This window comes from Apus apus, chromosome 19 (genome assembly GCF_020740795.1).
Source record: "Apus apus isolate bApuApu2 chromosome 19, bApuApu2.pri.cur, whole genome shotgun sequence".
NCBI lineage: Eukaryota > Metazoa > Chordata > Aves > Apodiformes > Apodidae > Apus > Apus apus.
The window spans coordinates 1,835,265-1,853,224 of record NC_067300.1 but is presented as its reverse complement, the minus strand read 5'-3'; the positions used below and the strand labels follow the sequence as shown (position 1 = coordinate 1,853,224).

The 17,960-nt window shown below is 54.1% G+C and overlaps 2 protein-coding genes across 2 annotated transcripts; one reads left to right on the top strand and one right to left on the bottom strand.

Annotated features, from left to right (window-relative positions):
• Window positions 1-3,349: 3,349 nt before the first annotated feature.
• Window positions 3,350-15,517, bottom strand: ANAPC2 (anaphase promoting complex subunit 2). The gene is made up of 13 exons (XM_051636493.1): window positions 15,229-15,517; window positions 13,711-14,333; window positions 12,905-13,037; window positions 10,564-10,738; window positions 10,310-10,429; window positions 9,690-9,807; window positions 9,427-9,608; window positions 8,965-9,106; window positions 7,674-7,749; window positions 6,915-7,118; window positions 5,144-5,273; window positions 4,611-4,846; window positions 3,350-3,848 (listed from the first exon to the last, which is right to left on the bottom strand). Exons 1-13 carry the CDS (start codon window positions 15,310-15,312, stop codon window positions 3,636-3,638), a joined length of 2,436 nt encoding a protein of 811 aa, XP_051492453.1. The 5' UTR covers window positions 15,313-15,517; the 3' UTR covers window positions 3,350-3,635.
• Window positions 15,362-17,609, top strand: LOC127392519 (microtubule nucleation factor SSNA1-like). The gene is made up of 3 exons (XM_051636568.1): window positions 15,362-15,413; window positions 15,498-15,697; window positions 17,386-17,609. The coding sequence occupies exons 1-3, from the start codon at window positions 15,362-15,364 to the stop codon at window positions 17,512-17,514; spliced, it is 381 nt and encodes a 126-aa protein (XP_051492528.1). The 3' UTR covers window positions 17,515-17,609.
• The last annotated feature ends 351 nt before the right edge of the window (window positions 17,610-17,960 follow it).

The window sequence follows — 17,960 nt, the reverse complement described above, 5'->3', positions numbered from 1 at the left end:
TCATTTCTTTCTTTAAAGCCATTCAAGGAGCACCAGCCCTGACTTCTGCTCCTAAATCCCTCTCTAAATCCGTTGCTTCCTCCTCCTCCAGGTGACCTCCATCCCCACACCTCACTAAAACACTAAAAAGAGGGGAAAAAAGACAGAGAACTGGGTTTGTTTGGCAGCTTCGTCCCCTTCACGTGCCGGCGGCGTCACGGGGACACCAGGGAGGTCACGGTTGTGCCATGAGGTGCCTGCTGGGCCCAGAGCCAGGACACACCAACAGGGCCAGTGTGGGCACTGGGGGAGGGCAGGGACCAGCAGCAGGGTCCTTGGGGAGGGATTTGGGGGCCAAACTGCTTTGGGGAAACAAAAAAACAAAGAAAGAGGCATATTGGGGGAAAAACTGGGAAAGTTCAGAAATGACTTGAAGATGGAGAGCAGCAAGTGCCTGCAGCTGCTCCTCTGGCAGCTGTGGGGACAGTCACCAACGCAGTGTCCTGCCACCAGCGTCCCCCCCAGCGCCATCAAGACCAACTTGTTCCACCAGTAGCAACTGGAGAAGATCCTTGGAACACTTTCCCACATAACAGAGCACTTAAAGGGTTCACAACGCACAGCAATGGTGTCTGCAAAGCTCGGGGGGAACTGAAGCCTCATCCAAGCACCTAAGGAGTAAAGAAATGGGATTTTACTGCCATTTCGAGCTATCAATTTTTTTTTCTCTTTGCTGCAAAAGTGGAAGTGATTTGCAAAGACAAGGGACCTGGGATGGGGCTCCATGGCAAACCATGCAGGGAAGAGCCCAAAGCCCTTCTTTTTTTTTTTTCCCCAGCTTCCTCCATTCAGGCTGAAAAACTGCATTTCCAGCTTGTTTCAATTAATTTTAGGACTTTCACATTCCATAAAAGCTGAAGCACTCATTAAACCAGAGTTTTTCCTATTATAACACTTTGAAACAACCACACTACAAGGCAGCTGGTGGCTCTGGCTCAGCCGCTCAGGGACCTCCCACGAGGAGAGAACTGGCTCCAGGTCCCCTCAGCAACACTCACCCCCCCAGCTCAAGATGGACAAACTCATCACAGCCCTGGGTCCATCCTATGGCTGGAGCTTCAGGGCAGCTGGGAAAGATCAGAGCAGGAAAGATGCGGGTCCTGTGCCCTTCCCCATAGCAGCAACCGTGGCTTTGGGCTGGATGGCTCCCTGGTTGTGCCACTGCCAAGATGGGGCACAGCTGGGGCATGATCCCTTCCCCACAGCACCCTGCCTTGAGGGGTGAGGAAGCACCACTAGTACATCCATCTGCATCCATAAATACATAACTAAATGAGTATCCTGGCCTCTATATGATTTTTGCATCCATAAGTGAAGCAGAACCAGCTGGGTCCTGGAGTCACTTGCAGCCGCGTTCCTCGCCAGCCAGCCCTGCCTCCCTCGGTGGCTGGGACAGCCCCTGCTGCAGAGCTGCAAAAAGCTGGAGGTTTCTTTGATCTCAAAAGATCAAAACGAGCCATTTCCCCACCCTGAGGCAGCTGCAGCCCTGCCCAGACGTTGGATGGTCAGCCATGAAGCACAGAGCAGGACGTGCTGGGGCACATCCCAGGCAGCTCTGGCTCCCGGGGTGCAGACATTGGCTCTGCTGCCCCACAGCTGCCTGCCTTTCCAGACCCTTCCACGTGCTCAAACAACGTTATCTCCTGAAAAAATTAAACTAAATAGTAGAAGCTATTAGAGGCAGCCGTGGGGCTCTGCACCTGCAGGGCATACAGCAAAGAGGTGTCCTCGAGGATGTCCACGCCCACTTCTTGCTCCCTCACCCTCCCAGGGCACGTGGAGTTTGGATGAAGCCCAGACACTTGTGGCTGCTTTGATTTACTCAGTGGTGGGTGAGCATCTGAGCAAGAGCTGAGCAAGGAGAGGAGGAGCTGAGGAGCCTGTGAAGGAATAGGGAGAAGCCCCAGGAGGTGTTTTCTGCAGGGTAACCCCCCAGGCCCTGCTGCAGGAGCACCGAGCGGGCAGCCGAGACCTCTGCCTGGGGTTCAAGGAGCTGCAATTCAACAAGGTTCTGTGTCTCATGTCCTCGATACATGGGTCCCAGGTGTGGCTCCCAGGGATGTCCCCAGCCACATCCCAAGCTGGGCACAGCAATGACAAGGCCACTGCCATGTCCTGGCCACCTCACCGAACCTCAAATGACAACAGATCCAGCTGGGTGTCCCACCAGGGTCTGATGAGGCTCCTCGAGTGTCCAGGCATGGATTTCCCTCCTCTGCCTGCTGTGACTCAGGGTTAGCTGCTGTTCCTCCGTCCTGGCTTCACCTGGCGTAATATCCTACACAGACTGGGGATTATGTAGTTATTACCAGAGCCCCTACAGCACAAGGGACCTTCTTAAGCTTCACAACAGAACACACCAACCAGCTCCTAGTGCTGCATAAAGGATGCCCAGTGTGGGACCCATGGGCCTTTAGACACCAAAAAATGAGGTTAGATGTTAAAGACAGGTGGTTTTCCATGTTCCACGAGTCTCTCATGCACCTGGATGCACAGCCAGGGTTGCTCTGATGGTTTAAGTGTGGCCCTTTGGCACCTCAATTCCACCTGCTGCAGTGCTCACAGCCTGGGATAGAAAATTCAGCAGATGAAGGGAAACTTCTTTGCTTCACAGAGAGGAAATGTTCAGTAAAAGCCAGATTTCCCCAGCATATTCCTCCTGGTGAGCAAAACCCACCCAGAAAGGAGCGAGGAACCCTGAGTGCTATGGAGACAGAGCACAATCCTGAAGCCACTGTTTGATACCCAGGTTGGGAGCACAATGTTTAAGCAAGAGAGCTCAGGGATCTCATCCAACTGCCTGGCTGACCCCAGCAGTGCCAAGAGCTCTGAAGCTCACCAAGACAACACACGTCCAGGGCACCCACTGTGCTGCTGGAAGTGAGACGTGTTTGTGCCATAGTAACAACCCTACCAGTGCCTGGATGATCCTGAACAACTGCTACATCTCATCCATCTAAAGCATTCTTCATCCCACAGTAAAATTATTCCACACAGTCCCAACAAAGGGTAAGTGAACCTTGGAGTCTTCCCCTCAGGGAAGCCAAAGGAGCTGGTGTGAACATGGCTTTTGTGCAGGGTCCCACACATCAGAGCCAGCTGCAAGATGGTGCTTCAGCCACACACAGAGACCCAGACAGCAACAGGAGCCAACAGCCCCCTCCCAAAACTTCCCCAGGCTATGGATGGAGACCCAAGGGAAGGGAGACAGTGCCCAGCAGCCTGGGCAGTTTCCTGCCTGCCCTTTTGGCGTGGGAAGGCTGATGCCAGGAGTGAGCTGCTGAGAGGAAAGAAAAGACTTGGTATGGTCTGAAAAAGCAGACTGCTGTTTTTTATTAAGCAGAGAAGTGGGCCCAGACACTCATGTATGGGAGGGGAAGCAAGGGGGGAGCAGGCCCAGACCCAGAAGTTGTGGGGTGCATGGCTCAGGCTGCTGCTGAGCTGCCTGCAGGTGGAAAGGACACTCATCTGGGGAGGAGAGCCCAGCAGCCCCCCAGCACAGCTACCCAGGAGGACACAAGAGAGCTGGGCAGCACTGGAGGCCTGAGCACAGGCACAGAGCACTGAGGCAGAGGAGGCACAGGGATGCTCACAGTCTAGTTGCAGTTCTTGGGCAGGCGATAGACACCTCCAGAGTAGAAGAGCTGCTGGTCCTGGACCTTCTTCTGGAGGAAACCCTGCAGCTCTTGTATATCAATCTCTGTAACCACCGGGCCAGTCATCACAAACATCTTCAGCATGCTGTGAATCCTCTCCAAGGACAGGCTCTCCAGGTTGGTCAGCATGGCCTGGATGTACGTCCAGAAGAGCTGCAGAGAGGGACACACAGGCAGCAGTAAATCACACTGGCATCTATAGCATGAAGACAAGTGTGCATCAGCATCCCAGAGCCCAGACACACAGCAAAGCTGTGGGTGGCTGCAAGTTCTGCCTCAGCCATGAGCATGTGGTCTTCAACCAGGAAACATCCCAGAACAGCACCAGGCATTGGGACACACAGCTAGAAAGCAGGATCAGACGTGCAGTACATGCATGACCCTCAGTGGATAAACACCAGTATGACAAGTGTGTTGCACAGTGGCACAACACACACCACACCACAAGGGTAGGAAAAGCAATGGAAGTGTCCAGGAACCACAACAGAGAGCAGGCAGAGGTCCAGCTGTTAGAACTGGGTAAGCCTTTTGGGCAGTCTAAGTGCCAAAATGAGCTGTTTGGGTGAATCTGAACAGTTATGACTGTTTTCAATTATGAAATCATGTCTCATTTTTTTTTTTACTTTTTTTTTTAACTGAAAAACCAGATTTAGAGATATCCAAGTGGTTGCCTGGCTCAGCAGCTGGCACTTTTCTGGAGGGAAGGCAGGGATTCAGCATCTGCACCAGCAAGCACCAACCAAGAGAGACTCACTTCAGAACACCCTCATGCTGGACTTCGCCAAGGCAGTGAAAAATGCAAATCCAAAGTGCAAAGTGAACCCATCATCTTCATCAGATTCCCCAAAGTGAAAAGCACAGGATGTGACATGGTCCTGCCAGCCCCACAAGCAGCCGAGACACATGGAGAGGTACCTGCAGCTCCTCCTCCTTCTGGTCAGCCTGGGATGCCATGGCCGAGTCCCCCTCCTCATCACTGTCTATCAGCACCACCTTCTCCACCTGGTCCTTTTGCTCCTCCTCAATCACAGTGAAGGTGCCCTGGGGCTCCTCACGCAGCACTCCCTGCTGCAGCCACAGCGTCATCTTGCGCTTCAGCGACGTCACCGGCACCTTGAGCACCTCACTCAGCTCTGTCAGTGTCCACGTACCTGTGGAGACCATGGGTATCAAAGGAGAGAACAGGACAGTTGCCCACCTCTACTGCCAGGAGCTAGCAGCCATGTGCAGCAACTGCCAGAAGGCAGAGCTGTGGTCTTGCTGGGCGCTGCCTGCTAGGAGAGCTGGAGACCTGGCTGAGCCCTGTGGTAGAGCCAAGCCCATGAACCATGTCTTGGTTCTGCTTCCAGAGCTTTCAGAAACTTCAGCCACTCAAGCAAGGTGGCCTTCCCACCCATGGTAAGCCCACAGACATGGTGGTAATGCCAAGTCCCTGCCCTGGCACTCACTCTTGGTCTGGAAGTGCAGGATGATGGCAGCATGCACAGGAGAGACCGACAGCGAGAGGGTGCGATCTGCCAGCTCCACGTCCAAGCTCACCAGGCCCAGGTGGTACTTCCAGTTCAGGGTCCTCATGGCCTGGAAAAGGGGGAAACAGCTGCTCACAGCAGATTTTCTACCAGGAACCACCAAGTGCTGCGTTATTGCAAGCACCCCTGCACCACCAGGGCCAGCTGCACTCCATCCACCTCTGCCAGACACAAATGCTGCTCCACTCCCGAGTCGCCCAGCACTGCCACCACCCAACTGTCCCCTACTCCTCACAACAAACATACTCCTTGGCCCAAGCTGTTGTGCAGCCCTTGCCCAAGATCAATGTCAGCTCTCTGGTGGGGTAAGCACAGGTTGAGGAAACACTGAAAAACCAACTGAGCTGCTCAGGACAAACTCCTACCAGCAAATCAACAGTCACCAGGGGCAGGATTCCCTCAGAAGAGGAGCAGTCTCTTCTGATACTGGTGTGAAAAGAGCACTGCTTGCTTGGAAGGCTGAGGATGCTCAAGGAGGCTGCTCCCTCCTTGCATCCCCTCCTGCATTCTCTCCTAACTACCTTTTGGCAGGCAGAGGACTCAGCTGGCACCCACACCTGGCACAGAGCTGCAGAAGGAGAGACAGGATCTAGAGCCATGAGCTGCCTGGTCTCGTGGCATGTGTCACCTGTTGTAGAGGTTCAAGAAAGGATATAGAAAACCAAGCCTCAAGTGAAGTCAGAGCACATCTGCATGGAGGAACATCTGCATGGAGGAACATCTGCACGAGACACCGACCTGTGTTCAGGTTGGCTGCAAAGACCCATCTGTGTGTGCACACAGACACTAGACAGTGTGTGACATGACAGCTAGACCTGGATCATCCATGCTCCAGGTGTGTGCTCTGCACTCCACCAGGTAAGAAGCTGCTAGTTGAGAAAGCCAAGACCATAGCTCTGGAAGTGACCTAGATCTCTCCTTGACTTCCAGACACGTGCTCCTGCTTCCAACCCATTCTGTGTGTGCAAAGCAAGATGCACCTCAGCTTTCTCTAACTGACTGCCATGGTCAAGTGCCTGGAGAACAGAAGAACATTGCATGGTTCCTTACGTTTGCCCTGTGTGCCTCCCTTCCATCATTCCATGCTGGTTTTAAAGTCATGGATTCAGTTCTTGTCTGAGCCACAACCAAACTGACCAAAAACCTTGCACCACAAGTCTCTCCCATGGAGTTAAGGGACCCTCCAGAAATTAATGAAACAACCCAGGAGAAACCACGGACAGAAGCAGCAACTTTCACCTCCAGGCTAACAGTGAAACTGGACCTGAGACCATGTTAAAAGAGCTTCTTTTCAGGAGGACAAGCAGGGGAGGAGAGTGCCAGAAGAAGAGAGGCTCAACAGGAACAGGATGCCACTCTTACTAGTGCAGAACTCAAGCTTAGAACAGACTTCAGATGCAGAACTCCCACCTCAGCACCGTTTACTGAACAGACACTGGGAAACTCTCTTCCCTAACAGCAACCACCACAATGAGGCACCCATGGAGACAGACCCTTCTTTTGGCAATGGCCAAGCCAAAAGCTTCCAATTCCGACTGAAAGCTGAAGGACTCTGGGATTCCACCATCACAGCATGGATGTCCCAGCAGCTAAAATTTCAGGCAGGTTAAGGAGGGCTTTGCAAAAACCATGCTCTGTAACAGTCTGGACAGCACACCCTGTTTTTTATGGAGGGTTAAGGTTGCCTCACCTTTAATTTCTCATACTTTTTGGAATAGGCTTCCATGGCTTCCTTGACCTGCTCTGGAAGCTCTAGCTTCTCCTCCTTCAGTGGTGGCCAGAACTCACTTGACAGGATAACAGCAACGAGGTTGAATGGAGGCCTCTCCTCCTCTGGGAGCTTCTCCTCCTCATCACGAATGTTGGCGTTGATGCGTCGCGAGTCAGCCATGTCCTGGGAAAGGCAGAGGAAGCTAAGGCAGCTCCTTCTCTCCCAGGTCAGTGCTAACCCTTAGTAAAGGAGAAGCTTGACAAGGTGACTAATGTTGTCTCCAAATGTGTGTCCACCAGAAAGTCTGCTACATACTCAGAAATATTTCTGGGGAGGTTGAGGAAGGGCTTACAACTCAACACCAGCCTACTCTGGAGCCCTTCCAGACCCGTATTCTTCCCACAGTGCTCCAAGGGAATTCAACTCCAGAGTTCCCAACCCTAGGGGAGCTGGAAGAGCCCAGCTCTTCAATGCCAGAATTCTACACTGCAGGAAGGGCAGGAGAGACAACAGCACCAGAGCAACCATCCCCCAGAGGTGATAACCCAACCTGCAGGGCTTGAGAAACAGACACGATTTTGATTGCGCTTCTGCCTGTCACAAATCGGCCCCTTCACTGCGATTCTGGGAACTCCACTTTCCTAAAAGATCCTTTTTTTGGGTCACTCAAGTCCCTCCCCCTCCCAATGAGCTCCAACACCCAAGGCTTGAATTTTTCTTTAAAGAAACAAACATTACTTTTAACATGACTTCACAATAGTGCATCTGAGCTTCCCCAAAGCGCAGCTTCAGCAGCTCCACGTTCCGGATCTCCCTGGTAAGAGAAACAACAGCTCAGACACGGGGCCCTGAGACAGAGAAGCCTGGTCTGATCTCCACGCCAGGCAGCACAGCTGGAAAAGGTAGTCCCTGGCACAAGGGTGCTCTCCCAAGGCTCAGGATCTGAACAGGATGCCTCCTAGCAGCTAAGTAAGGAACAGTCTCGTTCTCTGCAGCCCAGCAGCTTTTCATAGTAGTATTATAGTACCCTTCTGGTTGGAAAAGACCTTCAAGATCATCAAGTCCAACCACCACCCTAACTCTGCCACGTCCACCACTAAACCCTGTCCCCTGGCACCACATCTGTCTGTTTAGGTGTCTCCAGGGATGGTGGCTTAACCACCTCCTCAGACAGCCTGGGTCACCAAGTCCAGCTCCTGCCCCAGAACAGGACAACCCCAAAGTTCACACCATGTCCCTGAGGGCCTTGCCCAAGTGTTTCTTGAATATTGTCAGGCCTGGTGCCATTACTGCTCCCCTGGGGAGCCCACTCCAGTGCCCCCCCCACCCTCTGGGTGAAGAATCCCTTCCTAATGTCCAACCTAAATGTCCTAATGTCTCCTGCACATCTTCCCACCATTCCCTCGGGTCCTATTGTTGGTCATCAGAGAGGTCAGTGCCTACTCCTCCTCCTTCCCTAGTGAGGAAGCAGTGGCTGCCATGAGATCTCCCCTTCTTTCTGAAGACCTTCCCATCCCATTCCCGTCCCACAGACAAGCACAGCACTTCACCACGATGACATGGTGCCACCTCAGCATTCCCCAGCCACCTGCCTGAGATGGCCCCTCCCAGACCTGGCTCCCATGAGCTGCATTTCACAGCAGGGAAAACCACTGCAACTGCTGAACACAGATACAGTTGGGTTGCAACTGAGGTCTCCTGGTGCTTCATCCCTTTTTTCTGTACTTCGACACTTCCTGCTGACCCTAAGCAGCCTGTGTAGGTTGTGAAGGCCACCAGAACACATGGGATGGAGCTAAGAGGGTCTCAGTGCCTCCAGTTTCCTACATGCTACCCTACTAGTGTGAGACAAGGGCAGGACTGAGCAGGACGCCGCCTGAGAAGAGATGAGCACAGGGAATTCTAGATGCAAACCCAAAGCTGCCAAGGAAATGACCAGAAAGAGCTGTTCACAGGAGCAAGGCTGAAGCACATCTTTTTCAGGTGATGTCAGCATGGAGAGCTCTGGGGTCGGGCACTTGGAGCTCACCTCTCAGCACTGTAGTTGAACTGATGCAGCAGCCGGTCAGCCAGCAGCGTGCGGTACTCGTTGATGAACAGGTCCTTGCTGCCATAGATGCTCACCAGCAGGCTGATGATGTCTGAGGACCGACGCTTGGAACTGGATTTTCCTAGTGAAATCCAGCAGATGACAGAGTGAGGTTAACAGAGAACTGCCCCAGCTCTGTACTGGGAGGGTAACAGGGCCCTGGGACAGGCTGCCCCGAGAGGCCGTGAAGTCTCCTTTTCTGGAGACATTCCAAACACATCTGGATGTGTTCTTGTGGGATCTGCAGTAGGTGACACTGCTCTAGCAGGGAGGCTGGACTAGATGATTTTCAGAGGTCAATTCCAACCCCACCCACTAGAGACAGAGGACCAGCAGATGAGCTGCTCAAGAATCCAGCCCACCAGGGAGAAGGGTGGGCTGCCAAGGGTCTTGGCCTCTAACCTGGATCTGCATCAACCGGGTCAGGAACCCAGTCCCCTGGTTCTGAGATGTCATCGTCACTCTCCTGGCCATTCTCCAGGGTCACTGGGTCAGCTTTTGAGAGCTCATTTGCCAGATCACTGGAGCCCTCAGCATCTCCCGTGAGACCGGCCACGATTTGCCGCACCGTGTCCTCCCGAGTCCTGCCAACAGGCAAGAGGAACAGAGTGAGCGAGGGGAAGGGCTGGAAGGGGATGCCTAAGACTGCCCCCCAAGCCTCCTACCTCAGGTACTTCCTGATGGGCTCACAGGCGACCTCCAGGATAACCATGGAAGGGTCAAGCTCCCGCAAGGCTTTGATGGCCGAGATGTAGAGAGTGATGATGTCGGATGTGTTCACTCCTACAGGAGGGGCAGAGGGAGTCCAGAGTCCCAGAGCACAGACTAAGGGCTTGGCTGCAAGGAGCTGGATGCTCCAAGCCCTCTATCTGTGGAGCTGGAGGGTCAGGGCTTGCTGCCCTATTGTCTCAGCTGAAGGGAGAGATTTGATCTGTGTGACTAAGAAACCAGTTGCAACTGGGAACTCAGGCTCAGAGACTGCTATAGTCCAGTTGAGCCCAGATTCTGTATTAGGAGCTCAGACCACACACAGCAGAGAAGCCTCCACCCTCCTGGAACAAAGTTAAACATCTAACTTAGCTCCTCACCATGTCATAAAAATGAGGCAAGTAGGGACCGGGACACAATCAACTACTAATGGCCAAGGACACTCCAGCCCTGAGAGCACAGAACATGCACAGCCCAGCTCATCCAGTGTGAATCCAGATGATGCTCCCAGCAGATCCCCCCACTCAAGTCCAGGCTCCTCACCATGTCATGACACAGACAGGGATGTAACACCCACCAGGATGCAGAAGTCGCATTTCCAGGGCACTTTTCAGGGAGCTGAGCAGCTGCTGCCTCTGATTGGTCCTTTCCAGGCAGAACTTGAGGTCCTCCACAGCAGGCTTCGACTCTGGGAAATCTACAAACCAAGCAGTGGTTAGGAACAGTGCCATGCTCTGTGGGATGGCAAGAGGTGACAGCATGGCAGCCCAGGAGGTGGGAACAGATCTGTCAGTGATCCAGTCCAAGAGTGAATGAGCAGGTGACACCCACCTCGAATGATGCTGAAGAGCTCCTCGATGCGCATGCTGGCGTAGATGCGGTAGAAGAACCTCTGGACGTGGCACCGCCAGCGCTTCAAGGTGCTGCTGGCTTCTGGAGAGGACTGTGCCAAGGGACCATCTTGCAGAAACACCCTGCTGAGCCAGCCAATCACCTTCTCGATCCACTGCACAAGGAGAGGGAAGGGACAGAGACGGTGAAGAGCACAGCTGGATGCACAGCCATGTCCCGCGCTCAGCCCGTCGCCAGGCAGCCCCACGAGCAGCACCACCTCCAGCTCCTCTCCTGGGTTACAGCTGGGGAAAGGCCCACAGAAAGAACATGGACTTGAACTAAAGAGACCAGCTCTGCAGACACGTCTGAGAAGATCAGGGGTGACTGAGGACTGTGCATAGGTGCTGGGCTCCAAACAGGACAGGGTTTCATCAAAAACTTGCAGCCTGTTCTACTCTTGCAGAATTCCATTCCATCCTGTGCTCACAGAACCTTTCTCTTTTAGAGAACACCAGCAAATCCCCATCCCACCACCCTTGGCCCAAAATGTCTTGTTCCTGAAATCATGGAAGAGCAAGTCAACCATTCCAAGGACTCACAGACATACCAACCAAACTCAGGGCACTTGAAACCAAGACCTCAGATACCAGCCTAGGCCCTGAATAATAAAATAAAAACATGAACAGAGAGCATCAGAAGGTTAACTTTTTATATCTGAGATTTGGTTTTCTATAGAGAAACGTGTAATTGTCAAATTTCAAAGGTACTCAACTACAATATCCAGAAATTCAAAATAAATGTGGTTTTTTTAAATTTTTCCTTTAAGGTGGCAAAGGCACAGCCCCTCCTAAAACAGTACTTGAGCATTAATAGCTACTAAATAATAGTATTTTTGATGACCAGATTCCAGCAGCCTGAAACAAAAGCACTAAGTCAAGGTCTGGTTTGCTGATCCTGAATTTTAATTATCTACTCCACTGAGAAAGCACTGAAGGAAAGCACAAGTTCTGCTCATGACAAGACAGGATGACCCTGAGAACTACAGAACACCTGGACATTGACCTGGGCAAAAATGTGGAAAAGCTGATAAAGACATTTCCTAAAGGACAAAAGGAAAGGACTAGACCTGAAGCAAAGCAACTCAACTTTCAAGAATACTACCATTATCAAACCAGCCTGTTTTACCCCATGGGTTTATCTTCTCTGAGTGCTCTTATCCCAGCCTGAGCAGGGACTGATACTCCTGACCACTGCTGATGTGTCTGACCAGGGGGTTTGTTGTCAGCACCTGTACTTTCAACAAGCTGTTCCTCTGACTTCTCCTATTTTACCTTTTAAATTTGTTAATTTCCTTTAAATATCTTCCCAATAATTGTTTCTTCCTAATTCTGACACACTCCAATATTCCATACTGGCCTTTCTGAAGAGGTGGGAGCAAGGGGACCTTCTGCAGGGACTGACCAGGGGAATGCAGCTGCATTTTCTCTGGTGCCCTTAAAATATCCTTGATCAATCTCCAGGTCATCCAAAAGCATTTCACACTAAGTCCAGTAAAGAAAGTGTTGCACAGCAACTAAAGGGAAGTAAACATAAAATGAGTGATGACGTCTGCAGACAACAAAAGGGCTGGTGTGGCAACCAGCAAGGAAACTGGGGCAACCAGAGAGGAGTCTGGTTTGCATGGCAACCTGACTTCACTCATTGTTCTTCCAGCCAGGCAAGGGCAAGGTCATGCTTCAAGGAACAAAGAACTCAGGGCAAGCCTGCAGAGCCAGGACCGTACCCGGAAAAGAATTTTATTTGGATTATATTGGGTAAACAGCCCAACATGAACTCTGTTTAAGGCAGCAGGAAAACAACTGGGAAGGTGCAAGGAAAGATCTTCATGTGGCCCAGTGGTGAGATCAATACCAGAGTTATCACCTCCCATCCTCACCTCCCATTTTAAAGGGATGCTGAGAAACTGGAAAGAAGGAAGAGAACAGCCCCACAAATTCAAACTAGGGGCCCACGTACAGAGAGGGAGGGCTCTCTGCAGCCCAGGTGGCACCACCTGTTCCTGCACTTTGTGAAACTGAACCACAGGAATTCCCTCATCGTGAACTTCCCCAGGTGAAATATAATGGTCCATTACACCCAGGTCAGAACCTTCCCCTCTAGCATTCCATCACCATGGAGAGTTTTAACCACCTCTTCTGCCAGAGATGGTGGGAGTCACAGCCCAGGACCAGGTGTTTTCCACTAGAATTTGCTTTTAGCCCGAACCGCTCAAGCAGACACAGGAGCAGCCACCCATCCCCAAAGGAAGGGCCCTCATGGCCTGCAGGGGCTTCCCTACCTCCTGGAACTCGTTCAGGAAGGAGTGCTCATACTCCCCCCTGCATCGCTGCTCCATCCTCTCCTCAATCATCCTGTGCAGGATGGTGGTGACGGCCTCGGCGCTCACCCTCTCCAGCAAGTTCAGCCGGCGGCTGCAGACACAGACAGCGCCCAGGTCAGAGCACATGGAAGCAAAGGAACCAGCACCTCAAGACCATCAGACTGCCCGAAGGCACCTTCCTCCCCCTGTGCTCCACAGATGCAGGCAGAGCTCCTAGTTTAAATGCTCTGATAGCTGCATAGGTGCCCTACATGGATAACACATGACTCAACTCCTATCCCCTCTTCCTTAGAAACAGCATTTTCTGGCCATCAAAAGCTTCTTCATTTAGAAGTTTGCTTTTTTATGGACAGAAGGCCTTAGAGCAAGAGAGATATTGTCATAGCCAGGGAGAGGAACTTGTCTCCAGAGATCTGCTCTAGTTCTGTCACCCACTGGCAACCAGCTGCAGAACCCTGTGTCAAGCTCTCTAACCAGTATCACAATCACAGAGTGGTCAGGACTGGGCAGCAACTGGTTGGTCTGAAAACCTTCTAGTCCAACTCCCCTGCTCCATCAGGATCACCTACAGCAGATCACACAGCAACACACTCAGACCCATTCTGAGTGACTCCAGAGGAGGAGACTCCACAGCCTCTCAGTACCATGACACCTCTGGACCTCACACAACTCCTCCCATTTTCAGGTATTACAAAAACCTGCTGCCCCCCCTGCGGACGCCCCGCTGGCTCTGAGCGACACCCACCACCCCGTCACCTGCGTACAGAATGTCATTGAGCTGCTGGAACTGCTCCATGGCTTTGGGGCACCAGCACTGCTCCCTCCTGCTGCTGCAGCCAGCACACAGAGGGCCCTCTCCTCCACCCTCCTCCGTGTCGCTCTCCTGCTCAGTCTCACTCGTGCTGCTCTCACACTCGTTGGTTCCATCTCCTCCTTTCTTCCACTGCCGCATGTAGATCCTGAAAGTGCGGCTGTAGAACTGCTGGATCATTTCCTGGAAGGACTTGGTAGTGGAGAAGAAAAGGATCGCTTTGAACATGGTGTAGACCTTTTCTTGCAGCATCTGAGCACCTGTCCCCAGGAGCAAGCCTGCCTTGGTCCACCTCTCCAGAAGTTCCAGGCTGTTCAGGTAGGGGTCCAGGCGGCACTTGAGAAGACTGAACGCGTCCAGGAGGAGCAAGGAGCACTGGGGCTCCTCGGCTGTGTTCTCATACTGGCCGATGCAGTTCCAGAACTCAGGAGCTATGTTGGCCTGCAGGTCTGTCTGCAGCACCTCGATGAACCACTCCTCCAGGACAGAGTGCAGGCCATAGCAGCGCAGCACCTCCAGGGCTGCCCGCAGCTCCGCGTCCCTCAGCGGCCCCGCGGGGTCGGACCTTGGAGCTGCCTGAAAAGCAGAGGGGACACCAAGTTACGCACAGAAAAGGACTCCTCCAGGAGGATCTGCAGCAGAAGAGACCGCTCATCCCAAAGAGCAGGGTCCAAATGCCCACAGGCCCTGCTGTCGAGCTGCAGCAGGGGGATATCACCCCTTGCTGGGGTCTCAGCCTGTGCCCACCCCCAGCACTAACCCCCAAACACCACCGGCCCTGCTGCAGGGAGCAGCTGCGGGGAGGCACCCAGCTCTGCCGACGGCAGGGCCCCCAGCCACCCTCAGGCCCCCAGAACGAGTGGCTCCGGGGCAAGCCCGTCCTTGGCCGGGCCAGCTGCCTCGGGGAGCGGGCAGGGCCGCGGCAGGCAGGGGAAGCAGCACATCCTCCTGGCATTTACGCTTTCCTGGCCAGCGGGATGAGGAGCGGGGGGATGGCTGGAGCCCCCCGGCCCTTCCCTGACAGCCCCCCGGGCCGGCACAGGCCCCGCCGGCTCCCCCTCCCCAGCCACCGGCTCCAGCCCTTTCTCCCCCCCAGCCCCGGCCTTAAAAACTCTCCCCAGGAGCGGCAGGGCCCGGCCGGGCCGGGGATCAGCCCGGAGCCACCAGCGCGGCGGGGTCGGGCCTGCCCCGCCTTGCCGAGGAGGCCGAACCCGCCAGGGCCCCGAGACGCGAGGGCGGCAGCGTGAGGCGAGCGGGGCGGCCTGGCCGGGCCCCGCAGCCCCCGGGCCTGCCCGGGCCTCCCGCAGCCCCCGGGCCTGCCCGGGCCTCCCGCAGCCCCCCGGGCCCCGCAGCCCCCCGGGCCTCCCGCAGCCCCCCGGGCCTCCCGCAGCCCCCCGGGCCCCGCAGCCCCCCGGGCCCCGCAGCCCCCGGGCCCCGCAGCCCCCGGCCCCGCAGCCCCCGGCCCGCTCACCAGCCCCAGCGCGGCGGGCGGCACCAGGGCGCTGCTCAGCGTGTGCCAGGCGGCCGAGAGCCCCGCGCCCGCCCGCGGCTCCATCGGGCCGGGCCGCTCGGGAGGGCGGAGCGAGGGACGCGGGGCCCGCGCGATGAGCGAGGCCGGGGCCGCGCTGCGGGGCTACAGCGCGGAGCTGCGGGACGGTGAGCGGGGCCGGGCCGGGAGCGGGGCCGGGAGCGGGGCCGGGAGCGGGGCTGAGGGTCCGGGGCTGAGGGTCCCCCGCGCAGGGCTGTCCGAGCTCCGCGCCCGGCGGGAGGAGCTGAACGGGCGGATCCGGGAGGAGGAGGCGGAGCGGACGCGGCTGCAGGGGCAGGTCTGGGCGCTGAGCGAGCGGCTGGCCCGCACCAGCGAGAGCCTGGCCCGGCACCTGGCCGCGCGCAGCGAGCTGGACCGGACCATCGCCGAGACCGAGGCGACCTACGGGCAGGTACCGGCGGGCAGGGGCGGGGGGCTCGGGCGGGTCGCGGTGCCCGGGGCGGGGGGGGAAGCGGGAGCATCCCCGGGTGCGCCCTGGGACCCCCCGTCCGGTGAAGAGCATCTCACAAACCATCCCTGGGGGGGGGAGGAGGAAGCCAGAGGCCTGTGGACCCCGGAGGCTGCAGTTACAGAGGCAGCGAGGAGCTGGTGGAGGAGCTGCTGGGGCTGCCGAGCGCCCTGCCCTGCCTGGTAACGCCTCCCGGCGTTAGCGCCGTTAAACCAGCCGTGTCCGACCAGTGGAGGGGTGGGAAGGAGGCCGGCGGTGCCAGGGCTGTCGCTGTCATCTCAGCTCCTGGGAGGTCTCTACCCTTTCACCTTTCCTGTGTCTGTCAGCTGCCGGGGGCTGCTGGATCCTGGGTACAGGGTGACAGCTGAATCCGATCCTGAGTTACACACCTATCAGGATTTTTGAAAAGTAAAAGAATCTTTCCAGCCCCCTTTCCGATCAGCCATGATCTGCCCTCTAACCAGAGGCTGGCAGTTGAAGAGCACCCCCTCTCCTCTTCACTGCTGCCCAAGTTCTCCTTTCCCTGTTTGTTTTTTTTTAATGTGATCAACTGCTCTGTGTCAGATCCCCTCCCAAAGTCAGTACCTTCCCATGACCATTACTTTTCAGATAAGGCTGGAGCCGTTTTCTCAGCCTGCTTCAAAGCCCTCATTGTTTGGGGTGAAGTGGGGTGGCAAACCCACATCAACATTTCACAGCTGAAGCGTTTTGTGTTGTGAAGCTGCACAAACAAACAGCACCTTTCAAAAAAAACCTTCCCTGAGATACAAGGCACAACCCCCCAGCCTACAAATGAATTAATGTTTATTGAAACGGAAAAAAAAAACACTCGCAGGAGGTGAAAAACAGAAGTGGTTAGAGAGGAAATGAGGCATCTTCTTCCACAGACAAGGTCCCACCAACACATTCTGCCGGTGTCTCATCCTACAGGGACACTTACCTTCATCTCTGACCACTCTGAATTCCACACCCTCACAGCAACATAAGTGATCTTTGGGAATACAGCCCTATTGTCACATTTTGTTTCAATTTTCCACCATGTTAAAACTTTGAAGTGGTGAGATGGACAGGCAGGAAGATCTCCTAAACCTGGTGGAGCTTTGCTTCCTAGAGCATAGTAAGTGGGAGTGTCAGGTTATGTGCAACATAAGGTAGAAATGAGAAAACTAATATAAGACTTAGGCCAACTTAAGGTCATTGGTGGAGCTGAGTTAGTCTTGAAGCAAGAAACCTGAAGTGTGCTGTTCAACAGTGGAAGGCAGTTGAAACAGGGTCAGCTGAGCACAATTTAATACTGATTTTAAAAGCCCCAGGTACCAACATCCCCCTTAAAAAAAAAACAACAACAAAAACCAACAAAATCCAAACATTCACCCCACAGCCTGCTTCAGGAGCTGCTCTGCCTCGTGCTCCAAGACAGATAAATTGCTTGAGGTGTTTCTTATTCTGGTTGTGGGCACGAACCAGAGAAGTTTTTCCACAGAAGTTCCCACAGTGAGATAGGATGATGAGCCACCAAGAATCAGATGTTGGAAGGGCTGGAGAATTCCTCTTGCTGCAAGGTAATTCGAAAGGGAGCTCATAAGAGAAACAGTTTATGTAAAAGTAAGCTCTTTTTATTTCTTTCCCAGATTCTGGAGAGTTCTCAGACATTGCTAGATGCCCTAAAGAAAGGAATTGAGAATGCTGGCAAAGCCAGTGAGCCACAAAGCACTTCAAAAGAAAAAGAAGAAGCAGCACATGGACAAAAGCATTACTGAACTTGTTCTTCAACCTGGAAAGTCCTGTTGGTCTGGGACAGCTGCTGTTCTGTTACATTAATGCCACATTTAATAAAAGTCTTTGTTTTGCAGAAGTAGATTTTCCTTTCAGATAAACTTTGGTTTAGAGATCTCCTAAAGTTAATCCTGAAATCCTAAAGATCAGAGTAGGTATCTGATTAAAAAATACACACTATTTTGAGCACCATGATACTGAAGCACATCCCAGGAGGTGGTTGATCAGCTAATGCTTCTGCCCTCAAAGCAGCATTCACCTTGCTCTGCCAAGCTAAGAGTTCAGCTGGCACAGGCAGGGATTAGAGCACAAAGCTGGGAAGTGCAGAGGCAGCACTTGGCAAATCACAGCTACAAGGTAGAGCAGGAGAACTGGAAGGAGTAGAGAAGCCAGCACCACAACAGGGCAGGCTGAGCTCCTCTGGAGGAGC